General features: G+C 46.9%; 1 protein-coding gene across 5 annotated transcripts in view; it reads left to right on the top strand.

The window, feature by feature from the left end:
- Window positions 1-13,496, top strand: part of ADCY7 (adenylate cyclase 7) — a 117,483-nt gene that overhangs the window by 100,442 nt on the left and 3,545 nt on the right. For 4 of the 5 annotated variants that reach the window (XM_027869780.1, XM_027869783.1, XM_027869782.1 and 1 more), the window contains exons 15-23: window positions 612-709; window positions 1,398-1,482; window positions 2,363-2,497; window positions 3,644-3,730; window positions 6,696-6,910; window positions 8,882-8,975; window positions 9,529-9,684; window positions 11,107-11,253; window positions 12,817-12,924. In XM_027869780.1, coding sequence (XP_027725581.1) covers window positions 612-709; window positions 1,398-1,482; window positions 2,363-2,497; window positions 3,644-3,730; window positions 6,696-6,910; window positions 8,882-8,975; window positions 9,529-9,684; window positions 11,107-11,253; window positions 12,817-12,924 — 1,125 coding nt within the window. The remainder of the gene's footprint in view (window positions 1-611; window positions 710-1,397; window positions 1,483-2,362; window positions 2,498-3,643; window positions 3,731-6,695; window positions 6,911-8,881; window positions 8,976-9,528; window positions 9,685-11,106; window positions 11,254-12,816; window positions 12,925-13,496) is intronic. The other variant, XM_027869785.1, reaches the window with a different exon arrangement.

The raw sequence follows: 13,496 nt of genomic DNA, 5'->3' as shown, positions 1-13,496 counted from the left end.
TGGGGAGGTGGAATAGAGGGGTGGCAACAGAAAGACTGCAGAAACTGGCCATATTTAGAGGTTCTCCATTGCCAATGGCCATCCGGCCCTCATTGGGATCCACCAGAAGAAACCTCAGAAATCATCCCTCATTTTACAGATAAAGAAACCAAGAAAGCAAAGAAAGGTTAAGTGACTTGTGTTAGGTCACAGACATAGTAATTGGCAGAATCTGGATTTGAACCCATGTCCTCTGCAAATGTTGTTACCTTTTCTCTAAATCTATACTATGTCTAAGGAAGTTAAAGCTACAACGCACAAAACCCAAAGTCCTATGGAGGTGGCTTGTGAATTATATCTGCTACTGTTTCAATCATTCCCTTTTCATATTAGTAGCTGCCATCTTTGGCCTTAGAGGAGTTTTGAATCCTTTACTGTTTGGGGGGGATGGTCCCCCTGTGGTTTCTTGGCTCAGGAATTGGTAGGGATGACTGGATGGGTTAGTTCATACAAAGGGACCCCAACAGGTACCCTTATTTGTTTGCTAATCAGTGTTTATTGATTGGCTGACTGCTCTGTGGGGTAGCCTGCTGTTCTCATATTTCTCTTTATCCCTTGGCCTTCTCTTTCAGTACCGAACCATGCCCATCCCCAAGGTCCGTCATTACTTTGCATGTGCTGGCTTTGTCTTCTTTTGTCTCTTGCTCATCCACACCTTAGTGATACCCAAGTAAGTTCGGGTGCTTTGAGGATCCTGGAACTCTAGAATGGGCAGAGCTAGATCCAATCACCTAATTTTATAGAGGAAGAAACCAAAGCCCTATGAGAAAGAGGAAAGGGCTTGGCCAGAGTCCCGATGGGTGGTGGGCCTTGGCTAGAACTTGGGTCTCCTGACTCACAGGCCAACACTCCAAGCTCATCTCTGGCTATGCCTATCTTAGACTCCCAGGGGAGCATGGGACATACCCATAGGGCCTGGAGTTAGGTGTGAAACCCCATGAGGCCCCCCAGAAATAAAAATAAAACCAGGTTTCATTTTTGACTAGGGTGATGGTCCCTCCAAGGGCCAGAACTTTCTGCCCATGCCCTATAAGAAGGCTGTGGGGTGGAATTGGGGTCTGGGACGTTTTGTGGGCTTGACAAGAAGGAAAAGTGTGATGGACACAAAGTCACCCGTATATTTTGGAGGAATAATGTGTATTATTTGCATGTCTCATGTCTGAGTTATAAACACTTCTTGTTGCTTGGACTTGGGGAGGGAGAGACCAGCCTGAGAGAACAGATGGAAGCGGCCTTGTCTGTGTCTCAGTGTCAGCCTCAGGGTTCAGGCTATCTCGGGTCAACCAGGGATAGCCTAGTGACTAGGCCCTAGTCAGGTGCTCTGTACCCCAGCAACATGTTTGTGTCTTTGGCTTTAGGACTGCCAAAATGGGAATCTCCTTTGGAATTGTGGCCTGTGTGATACTGCTGGCCTTGGGGGCTTGTTTTGCTGATGATTTCCTGGTGAGTGTCTGAATCCTTCCTGCTAAATTCTTTCTATGTGGTTACTCCCTTTGGGTGCTGATGGACTGGCTCTGGGTGGCACAATCCAACACTGTGGCACTGTGGTTATCCATATGCTGAGGGCTTGTGCTGACGTGGTCTGGGGCTCAGAGGAAAGAATGGAGCGCCATTCAATGCCCCTTACTGTAGGCTGGTACTGGGTGTGGGTTGGACAGTCCTCCTGCTCCTTCCTCTGTTCTGGATGTACTACTTCCTCAGGGACATGCATCAGGAGGCACTCTTGTCCTGAGCCTTCACTGCCTTCACAAAGTAGCTCTGACCTTCCTTCCCACCAAGAAGCTTTCTCTGATTAACTCCACTCTACACCACTCAGGTTGAATAAAGTGCTGGACTTGGAGGCAGGAAGACCTGAGTTCAAATCCTTACTCTGACCTTAATAGCTGTGTTGACACTGGGCCAAGTCATTCAATTTCTCTGTGCCTCAGTTTCCTCATCTGCAAAATGAAGGGGCTTGACTTGACCTCTAAGGTCTCTTCTAGCTTTAAGTCTGTGATTCTTTACATAGTCATGGCTTTTCTGCGTATACATCCTTTCTCTTAGCCCAGTGCCCGGCACACCATAAGAGCTTGTTAAGCCTACTCTTCAAAAAGACTAAAACCAGGGTGGGAAGCTATGGCTTTTCTTATAGGGCTCCCCAGGGGAGGGGTTATCTCACCATCTACCTGGAGGCTCCCTGAGGGCAGAAACTCTTCCTTCCTCTTTCTCTTTCCCAGTCTCCTACCTAATCTAGGCTTCTCTGCTAACTACCTCCCCACTCCCCCCATTGAGGATGTTCCATGTTTAATGGCCTTGGGTGACTCCCCCTCTGCTCATGTCTCAGAGGTGCTGCCCAGAGCAGTCATGCCTGCGCGCCCTCAGGACCATCTCTGAGAAGGTGGAGACAGAGCCGCTGTTGAGACTGTCCTTGGCTGTCCTGACCATCGGCGGCCTGCTGACTGTGGCCATTGTGAATCTGGTAGGTCTTGTCCGTTCTGTCCATCTCTGGAGGCATCTAGAGTCTCTGTCTAGCACCTTACTCCCATGCCTCACGCCCAGAGCTTCCCTTCCCAGTGAGAGCAATGTCTCCATGTCTGTGTCCCGGGAATATAGCAGTCCAGGGACCTGCTTGAGATCAGATGACTCTAAATCCGGAAGCCAGAATCTGCTTCTCTAGAGGACATCCTACCATGTGGGGCTGTGGGCTGAGGTTTCCAGAGGCCCAGGCTGCTTCTGTTTCCCAGGGAAGGGTCAGCAAAGGCAAGAGCAGGTTCCCTCCCTTCTGTGCTGCTCTTGGCAGGGGGTGCCAGAGGCAGCTCTGGCTTCTGACAACTCGTTAAAGTTTCAATCAGAGCATTCCCATTTATACCTACAAATCAGGGCTTTATTTATATATTTCTTTATATATTATTTTGTTCATTTTCCAGACTTAACAAAGTGATGGGGAAAATATTAATAATGCAAATTAAACTTAAAAGTGTATCTTGTGTACATTTCTCTTTCCCCCCATCCCATCAGTTGTTAAATATCCCCCAAGACACCCCTGCTACTATAGCTCATAGAGACATATTCTTAGAATCCATAGAATGTAAAAACAGAAAGTAGAATGTCAGAGCTTCAGGGGACCTCAGAATATAGGATGTTAGAGGCCATCTTGTCCAACCTCATTTTATTTTATTTTATTTTATTTTTGGCAAGGTAATTGGGGTTAAGTGACTTGTCCAGAGTCACACAGCTAGTAAGTGTTATGTGCCTGAGGCGTATTTGAACTCAGCTTCTGACACCAGGGCCAGTGCTCTATCCACTGCACCACCTAGCTGCCCCTCAACATCATTATTTTAAAGAGGAAACTGAGACCCAGAGAGAAGGAGTGACTTATTCGAGGTGATATTGTGAAAAAATGGGAAACCCTGGGTTAGAATGTAGAGGTCTTGAGTCCATGGTCCAGAAAGGGGCCTTTGCATTATGCCAGTCTGATTTTAAGTTCACAGTGAGAGTTGAGGAAGGAACAATAATTCATTAGGATCTCCATAGTTCTGGCCTTTGTATGAGCAGGAACCAGAAGTAGGTACCAGTCTAAGGCTCCACAAGGGATTCTGTCCTAAAGCATTGCTGTCTTCCACAGTTACTGACACCCCCCGGGGAACTCTGTGCGAATTTCACTGAGCTGAACCGTGAGAACAGCACCAATAGCCAGTGTCCTGTCCTTCTGGTGAGTAGGGGTTGGGTCATGGACCTCAATGGGGATCAGGACCCCACATCCTCCAACTGAACACCCCATGGCTCAGTCTTCTGGCTCCTTTAGCTGCCTTTCAATATTTTTGGCCAAGTACAAACAGCTCTCACTCATAGGACAACACCAGAATGTACAGATATGGATAATTAAAAACAGTATTGATAATACCAACATTGGTGAACGGTTCCTAGAACATAAAGCATTGGAGCTGTAAGGGACCCTAGAGACCATGTAGGTCAGTTTCCTCATTTTATAAAGGAGGAAACCGAGGTCTGGGGAGAGGAATTGTTTTGCCTGTGGTCACACAGCTACTTGCTGACAAAATTAGGGTTAGTCAGATACAATACTTTACTTCCCCTTCACAACCAGACTTCTAAAAAAGCTGATTAGATTCATTACTTATATTTCCTCACTTACTATTTGCCTCTCCACCCCCTTGCAATTTTATCTGAAACTGCTGTCTCCACGGTGAGCGATCATTTCAGTTGCTAAGTCCAATAGGCAGCTAGATGTCAAGGTGCATAGAGTGCTTGCTGTACCTTGGAGTCAAGAAGACCTGAGTTCATGTCTAACCTTAGACACTAGCTGTGGGCTAGTATGCTGGCCCCAAGTCACTCAACTGCTATCTGCCTCAGTTTTCTCAACTGTAATATGGAGATGATAATAACACGCACTTTGCAAGGTTGTTGTGAGAATCAAATGAGATATCTGTAAAGCATTTAGCACAGAGCCTAGTGCCTAGTCGGCATTTAATAAATGCTTATTCCTCTCCCTTGCCCTTTTCTCAGTCTTCACCCTTCTTGAGCTCTCTTTAACTTTTGGCAGTATTGACCGTCACTCTGTGCTCCTGGATACTCTCTCTGCTGGTTCTCATGGTGCTGCTCTCCTGGATTTCACCTCCTGCCTAGGTGACCATTCCTTCTTATTCTCCTTTCTGGATTACATCATCTCTCACCCCCCAGCTGTGCTAGGTAGCCCCCAAGGCTCTGTCCCAAGCCCCTAGTAAGGAGGAGGATGCTTTCCATCCTATGGCACCTTCCAGCATCTGTCATCTATTCAAGTCATTCCCTCTCCTAGTCCTGAATTTCCACTCTTATTCACCCTCACCCCATGCTCTGTTCAAAATGAACTGCCTGGTCTGAGTGCCCAGGTGGGGTGCCAGATCAGTGTAGGCTCGGCTATGAGGGGATCAGCAGCCGCTGTTTTACTCCTGTAGGCCACCCCCTGCCCCCATAGTAAACTCAGCCCTGGTCTTGCAGTCACTCTCCTCCTCTGCCCTGAACCTCCACTGTGTTCTCTGAGAGCCTTCCTGTGTTGTGCTGCCATGGAAGGAGCTCAGGATTTGGTCAGAAAACCTGAGTTTGAATTCACTTGACCTCTCTGGCCCTCCGCTTCCTCAGCTGTACATGAATGGGTCGGACCAGCACCCTTCAGGAGTTTTAAATTGATTATCTATGATGCCATTGGAAGGATCCTTCCATCTGCTGGTGCATCTCCAAAGCAGCCCGTTCCTCCTAAAGGCTGGTGGCTTCTCTCACACGGGGCTCGGAGGAGGGCTTGGCAACCTCCACGCTCCCCAGGCCGCTTCCAGATCCTTCCTTGGCTCCCATCACTCGGCAGTCACCCCCTCCTTTTGGTTCACTCTCTTCTGACCTGATTTTCATTTCCTCATAACTGTTGTCTGTGGAACAATTCTCCTTCCCCAGTTGGCTCAGTACCTCACACACCGTCTTCTTTTCCAATGTCCCTGGCCTCCCAATTCCTCAACATTCTCAACTCCCATGACCCCCGCTTCCAGTCTGTCACAACCAGGCCCTGGAGTAGATGGCTCCTGTGGCTTTGTCCTGCTCCTTCCCAAGTCCTTGTGACCTGTGAGATGGGCTGGCAGAGGGAAGAAAGCGGCACTGGTCCTGAGGTCTCAGGGCTTAGACATCCCTGTTGTGCTGTGTTCCCCACCCCACTCCCCACCCTGCCTCAAGCTCGGCTGAAGTGGTCCTGGTGCTGGGGTTTTAAGTTTCCCTCCTGCCTCAGTCATCCTCCTCCACCTTTCCTCTCCTCCTATCCATTCAATTCTTGTTGATTCAGCCTGCGTGACATCTCTAGCATCTTTCCTTTTCTCCACACCCCTCACCCATCCCTCCTTGTCCCCTGCCCTCATTACCTCTCACCTGGCCTGTTGCAGCAGCCTCCTAGCTGAATTCCCAGCTGCCATTCTCTCCTTTCCCCAACCCATCCTCCACCAGTTGGCCAAAATAACCTTGCTGTGGCACAGGTGTGACCTCGTCTCTCCCCAGCTCAAGAACTTTCAGTGTCTCTCTATTTATTAACTCTAGGATAGAATATCAGCTCTTCTGCTTGGCGTTTAAAGATCTTCACGGTATGGCCCTTGCCTCACTTTACACAGTCTGCTTTCCAGTCACTCTGACCTGTTTGCTTTTCTTGGACTTGGCCTTCCATTTTTTGTTTCTATGACTTGTTATGGACTTTTCCCCATGCCTGGTACACATCACACCTCATGGGATCCTTCTTCAAGGCTCAGCTCAGGTCTCTTCCTACAGGCAGCCTTTCTTGATTTTCCCCTTTTGTTTGTGCTCTGCCCCTCCCTAAATTATCTTTATTTACCTGTTGCATTTTGCATCCCTCCCCCTTTTTTGTTTTTCTCTTTGCATTCCCAGTTAATAAAATTCCTTGCACATAGTAGGCATTTAAGGAGCGCTTACTGAATTGAAATCACAGGTCCTCTGGAAGAGACCACATTCACTATCTAGACAAATCAAAGAGAAACAGACATTGAGACTGGCCCTAATAAGCTGGGGATGGAGTGGGGAGAAGATTGGTCCTAAGGTGGTGGAGAGCTCTGAGCACATTGGATCTGAGAGCTTCTCTGTGTTGTTGGCGGCCTCCGTCAGCTTTGCCCCTGAGCCCTCCTTTCCTCTCCTAGTACTATGCCTACAGCTGTATCCTGGCCTTCATCGCCTGCTCCATGTTCCTCCGGATGAGCCTGGAGCTGAAGGTGGTGATGCTGACGGCCTCTGTCATCATCTATCTCATCATCTTCAACACTGACTCAGTTCTGAATTGGAGTGAATTCCTAGGCACAGATCGGGACAGGTTCAGTAACTTCACTCTGAACAACACGTCACAACGCTCGTCCAGGTGTGAAAAAGTTCCCTTTCTTGGCTTCTGTTGATCTATGTGTGGGCACATGTGGTGTGTCTAAGACCTCAAGGTGGCCTTTTATTTGAGGTGATTTTTTTTTTTCAGCATGTACCTGGATTTTTAAAAACTCTTTCTTCTTTTAAGGAAGGTTTTATTTTTAAAGGTATAATCTACATTTGGGGATAGCCTAGTTTTGGACCAGTATAGTGATTAATAACACAAATTGTTATTCTTACATTTGTATAATAGTTTCTGCTTTTAAAAGTGCAGTCTCACTTGGGTGTGAAATTGTATAAGGTGGTGGGAGGCATTTTCCCCATTTTATGCATGAGGAAACTTAAGCGAAAGGGAATAAGGGATTTACCCCAAATTATCCAAATTGCAAAGTTTAAAACTTGAGAGGGCCTTAGGGAACACATAGTCCAACCTAGGCAATTGGAGCCCAGAGGGGGGAGGTTATTTGCCAGTGTTTGCAGAGCTTAAACTTGAATCCAGAACTGATTCTAATGCTGCCTCCCCCAGCTGGTGAGTGGCAGAGATAGAATGGGTTTCCTGACTTCCCAGACTAGCACTCAAACCTGTGGAGTGTTTTGAGTTTCCTCATGGGTTCTGGTGGAGTCCCAGCCTTTCCAGAGGCCTTCACATCCATTCTCTTGCCCTTTGGTGGGCTACCCTTGGCCCAAATAGATTTGAGGAGTGGGTGAGGGAGTGGAGGTGCTGATATTCCTACTCCCAGCCTGGGCCAGGGAAGGTGTTTTGGTAGCCACCACTATGCCTTCTGGGTCTCCCTAGGGCCTTCTGGTACCCTGCTGGGTTCCTGCTTTCCAGGGAAATTGGTGAATGGCAGTGGGCTACACAGTAGTTTTTGGGAAAACACCACTTATGTTTTTCACACTAGGTGCATGCATCCAGGCCAGGTTTGGGAATGAGGTACCCATGGGGTTGGCCTTCAGAGGATTCCCTGGGACTGGCTCTGTAGCTCTTGGGAGGAGGCCTTGATCTCCTAAGGGCTAAAACCTAAACCAGGCTGAATATGTGTGGGTCAGGGATTGTTGAATTTGAAACTGAGCGATTATCAACATTAAGCATGTGTTTCTCTGAATAATAGAAAGAGTGTGGGAGTTGGCAGGGTTGGGAGATGTGGGTTTGAATCCCAACTCTGATGGGTCCTGGGTGACCTTTGGACAGTCATGCTGCTGAGTCTCACTTTTCTGCATCTATAAAATGGGAAGAACACATTTGTGGATTTTTGTGAGGAAAGAGCTTTGTGCTCTTTAAAGCACTAGATGAATGTGATAAATATGTAGATTATCTTTGGGCAATTTGGCTGGCTTTGTGTGTGTCTATCTCTGGTGGTGGGGAACTCTGTGAATATTTATAAAGCATATCAGAATTTTTCTGTGGAGTTACACACACACACACACACACACACACACACACACACACACTCACACACACACATAAATGCACACCCCTAACCCAGCCCTGGCTTTTTTTGTTTGTTTGTTTTAGGCAATTGGGATTAAGTGATTTGCCCAGGGTCACACACCTAGTGTCTAGTGTCTGAGGCCAGATTCGAACTCAGGTCCTCCTGACTCCAGGGCCAGTACTCTATCCACTACCCCCCTGTTTTTTTTTTTAATACAGCTTAGAGACCTTGTAGTTCTACCCTCCTATTTTACATATGAGGAAACTGAGGGAGGGACTGTGAGTTGCCTGGGGCTATATATGAGGGCAGCTAGGTGGCCCAGTAGATAGAGTGCCAGGCCTGGAGTCAAGAAGACCTGAGTTCAAATCCAGCCTCAAACATTTACTAGCTGTGTGATTCTGGGCAAGTCACTTAACTACTTTGTGCCTTAGTTTCTTAGTAAAATGGAGTTGTTGTGAGGATCATATGAAAAATAGTGCCTACTATGTGGCAGACACTTAATAAATATTTGTTTTTCCTTCTTTCTGTCCAATATCCAGTGGCTCAACTTCACGATTCATGAAAGATCCGAAAACAATGATCAATTTTTACCTGATTCTGTTTTATTTTACCCTTATCCTGCTGTCAAAACAGGTACAGTTTGCAAAGCCCCAGGATGCATCAACTGTCCCTCATCCCTCTTCCCCACCCCAGAATTGATGGGGCTTGCAGGTGTTACCTCAGATTTGGAATAAAAAAGGGGAGACTTCAGTAGTAGGGAGAGGGGCTTGTAGGACAGCCTTAGCCAATTATTGGTGACAAAGTGCTTGTATTTTTGACATCTGGAGATGTGTATGTATGCCTTGTGGGGTAGCTGTATTCTTTTAAACATTTAGAAGGGATATTCGTGGCTCAATAGTGCCTTCTCTCCCATCCTTTTTCTGTCCCAATTTCTCATGTGAACCTGATGACTGTCTGTGGCCTTTATCCCCCATCAGAGGAGTGGTGGGGACGTCTTTTGGGGAGGGACACTGTCTTCTCAGACTGGGGCCTCTCTGTGGGCAGGGACTGCCACTTCTCGCCCTGCATCAGAGTGGGGGCTCCCTGGGTTCCCTGAGGGCAGAATGGTATTCTCTCCCCGCCTCCCTGTGACCCTGGGGTGGAGTACACTGAGCCCAAAGGTGCCGTCTCCTGGGCCTTTCTGCAGATTGATTATTATTACCGCCTGGACTACCTGTGGAAGAACAAATTTAAGAAGGAGCAGGAAGAGTTTGAGACCATGAAGAATGTGAATCATCTGCTGCTGGAGAACGTCCTCCCTACCCACGTGGCTGAGCACTTCATTGGGGACAAGCTCGCTGAGGTACGGGCCAGGGCCGGGGGCTGGGGGATGGGGGGTGGGGGAGGCGGGCGGCAGCCACCTGGTGGCGAATTACAGATCTGTTGTGGGGGGTTTTCTGAGGTGGACGCTGACACTGATGGTCCCCAAGCTCCAGGACCAGGCTGGAGCCACTTGCTTTCCCAGGCCTGCCCACCTAAATCCCACTTCCATCAGTCGAGGAACCTTTTGTCCAGTATGAAGGCACCTTGTGGCCCTGTCTTCCTTCCTGAGCCCCGGTGACATCCAAGAGGCTGAGAAATAGGGAGGGAGTTGCCAGCTTCTGTGATTCTCCAAGTGATGATCTTTCTGGGAAGCCTGGCTGGAAAGGCTGCACTTCAGATGTCCCAGGTTACAGGTCACAAGAAGGTTTTGGCACGGAATGGAGATAGGCAGTGGATCTGGGATCTCACTGGCATAAGCAACCCTTCTAGGTGAGGAGACTCCCTCTGCCAGTGCAGGGAGACACCTTCTCTGAAACTTTTAGTCAGAGACAATTGCGTGGAGCAGTGAGAGGTTCAGTCATCTGCCCAAGATCACCCAGCCAGTGCATGTCAGAAGCAGGGCTGGCTTCAAGGCCTGCCCTCTATCCACTCCACCACAAAGAGAGGAAAATAAAAGCTCTCCTTTCAGGCCATGGTACTTCTAGGAAGAGAGCTGCTGTTATCATCATCATCATTGCCATTTCTACTAAGAATAGCTGACATTTCTGCAGCACCTTAAGGTTTACAAAGTACTTTCCTTGTCAAAAAAAAAAAAAAAAGAAAAAGAAAAATGAAGTTTTGTGGTGTTGCTAGAGCAGATGTTACCATCTTCATTTTATCCATGAGGATCCCAGGTTCACGAAGATGACACAATTTTCCCAAAGTCTCCCAGCTAACAAAGGGGTTTAAACTGCAGTCTTTGGGTTCCTCCTCCTGGTCCCAGGACGCTCACCCAGAGGTCCCCCCACCCCAAACAGCTGCCTAACCTGCTGCCAGACGGTGGTGTTACCTTTGGGATTCCTCTGAGCCCACCACAGTGTTTCATATGGTGCTTAATAATCACAATACCAATGAGAACAAAAGTGCCTGAGACTTGTAACTGTGGCCCATGCTTTACGTTTTCTTCTTTGATCCTTACCGTAACCCTATGATGTAAGCAGAGCCAGTGTTCCCATTTTACAGATGAGGAAACAGAGGCAGAGGAAGCTTTATGACCATTACTTAAGATTAGACAAGAACTGGGCCCTAGTTCTCAGGCCATTGCATCTCCTTGTTTTCCAAAGAAGGCACCTGATGGTCTGATGCATACAAGTCTGGAGAGGTTTCCTGTGTCCCGGTGTCCTCCTGGGGTTGGGTCTTGGGCAGGCTCTGTGGGTGAGTGGATGGGAGGTAGGAAGTAAAGTTTCCCTCTTGCTGACCTCAGGACTGGTACCATCAGTCTTACGACTGCGTTTGCGTCATGTTTGCATCCGTGCCCGATTTCAAAGTGTTCTACACAGAGTGTGATGTCAACAAAGAGGGACTGGAGTGTTTGAGGCTCCTAAATGAGATCATCGCCGACTTCGATGAGGTACCACTGAGGCTGAGGGAGCGAAGGGACTGTGCTCGCGGGGGGAAGTAGAGGCATGGATCAGCCCCCACGGGCTATCGCCAAACAGATTCGTGTTTGCTTTGGGACATATGTGATGAAATATTTGTGTGCTATATTAATACTTCTAGGTTCCTTTCCTAATTCTATTTGGCTCAGGTTCCTGTTCAAAGGTACCTTGCTGAGGCAGCTAGATGGCACAGGGGATAGAGCTCTGGCTTTGGAATCAGGAGGACCTGAGTTTAAATCTGACCTCAGACACCTGACACTTCTTAGCTGCGTGACTCTGGGCAAGTCACTTAATCCAATTGCCTCACCAAAAAAAAAGCCACCTTGCCAGGATATACATTAACAGTAGACAGAGGGGGCCAAGACAAATGCTTGGGTGTTTAAGGAAGATGGGAGTGGGAATCAGCTTGGTGTTTAGTGTTTGCCATAGATAAGAGCCAAATACATTTCTTTAGCCTGTTTATTGTTGTTGTTGAGTCATGTCCTACTCTGTGACCCCATCTGGGGTTTTCTTGCTAGAGATATTGGAGTGGTTTGCCATTTCTTTCTCCAATTCATTTGACAGATGAGGAAACTGAGGCAAATAGGGTTAAGTGACTTGCCCAGGGTCACAGAGCTAGTAAGTGTCTGAGGCCACGTTTGAATTCAGAATGAATCTTCCTGGCTACAGGCCTGGAGCTCTATGCACTATGGTGCCACCTAGAGGCCTTAGCCCTGTATGGTTTACAAAACACTTTACCAAAGCCCTATTTTTTGTGCTCATTCTACAGAAGAGGAAATTGAGGCTTAGCTGCGTTGTAGAGGAAAGGACACTGGCTTGCCAATCAGAAGACCTGGGTTTGAATCCCAGTGCTACCACTAACTCTCCGATTTGGACAAATACCTTGCCTTTGTTAAATCTCAGTTTCCTCATTTGTAAAAAGAGTGGAGTTGCCTAGATGATTCCTAAAGTTATTTCCAGACTGAATACGCTACAATTCTGTAATGATGTTATTATCAAGCCCTCCAATAATAATATCACATTTCTATAGAATATTTTATAAATGACAAAAACAAGACCCAGGCAGGGGAAATCACTCTCCCAGAATTATACCACTGGTGACTGGAGAGTATATAGCTTTACAGTTAATGCCTGGCAAATGTTATCGTGGTAATACACATCTTTCCTTCCCTTTTCAGAGTCTCGAATGTTTGACAGATAATAATATTTTCTTTGGGGAGTAGGGAGCAGCAGGGGTGGTCTTCCCCATTGACAAAACTGAGTTCTAGAGTGAGGAGAAGACTGAATGAGGCTGGGGTTCCCTATGCTCATTTTCCTTAAGCTATATTTTTTCATTAAAACTCAAATAGGGAGGTGAGGATGGGAATGGGGTCCGAAATTGCTTTCTCATAAGGGTGGGTTCTGAGTTATTTAGTGGAATTTCAGTTGAGCCCCAGTGATGCCCATGGACAGCCCTCTGAAGATGGAGAATGGATGAGGACAGGTTTCCCACTAGGGAAGAGTCTTTGACATTTGTCTTTTCTTCCTTCCTACAGCTCCTGCTAAAGCCAAAATTCAGTGGGGTGGAGAAGATTAAGACTATTGGTAGCACCTACATGGCAGCCGCTGGGCTCAGCCTCACCCCTGGACAGGAAAATAACCAGGTATAGCCCCAAACTATCAAAAGTATAATCACTTAAAATAGGTTATTTGAATTATAAACAATAATAATAATAAATGAGGTCAATTATAGAATTGTAAACCTCAAACTATATGTATTTTTTTTATAAAAGGAAGTCATATATATGAATTTCAGCAAAATTGTAATAGCATCTAATTCACATCTCTTTTTCTTTCTGGCCTTTTTCTCCTGTGTTTGTCAGATTACTTTCTTTCTTTCTATTTTTCTTTTAATAGTCTCAGTATGATAATAACTCCCATTTCTCAAGGCTTATGAAGCCATTTCCTTACAATAACACTGTGAAGGAATACAGGCATAATTACTCCCGTTTTACAGATGAGGAAATGGGAGCTCAGAGAGAATGGGATTTGCATATGGCCATAGAAACAGTTCGTAGGCAGGTGCTATTGGTGCTGCTTAACAATTCTGTGACCTTGGATGAATCACTTGAGTTTTTTGGGCCTCAGTTTCTTCACACGTAGAATGAAGTGAATGCAGATATTTTATGGTTGTCAGTGCTGAAGTGGGTATTTGAATTTAGGTTTCCTGACTCCA

Source organism: Vombatus ursinus, unplaced genomic scaffold, assembly GCF_900497805.2.
Source record: "Vombatus ursinus unplaced genomic scaffold, bare-nosed wombat genome assembly UNPS02014793.1, whole genome shotgun sequence".
NCBI lineage: Eukaryota > Metazoa > Chordata > Mammalia > Diprotodontia > Vombatidae > Vombatus > Vombatus ursinus.
This window is presented reverse-complemented; position numbering and strand designations above follow the sequence as displayed.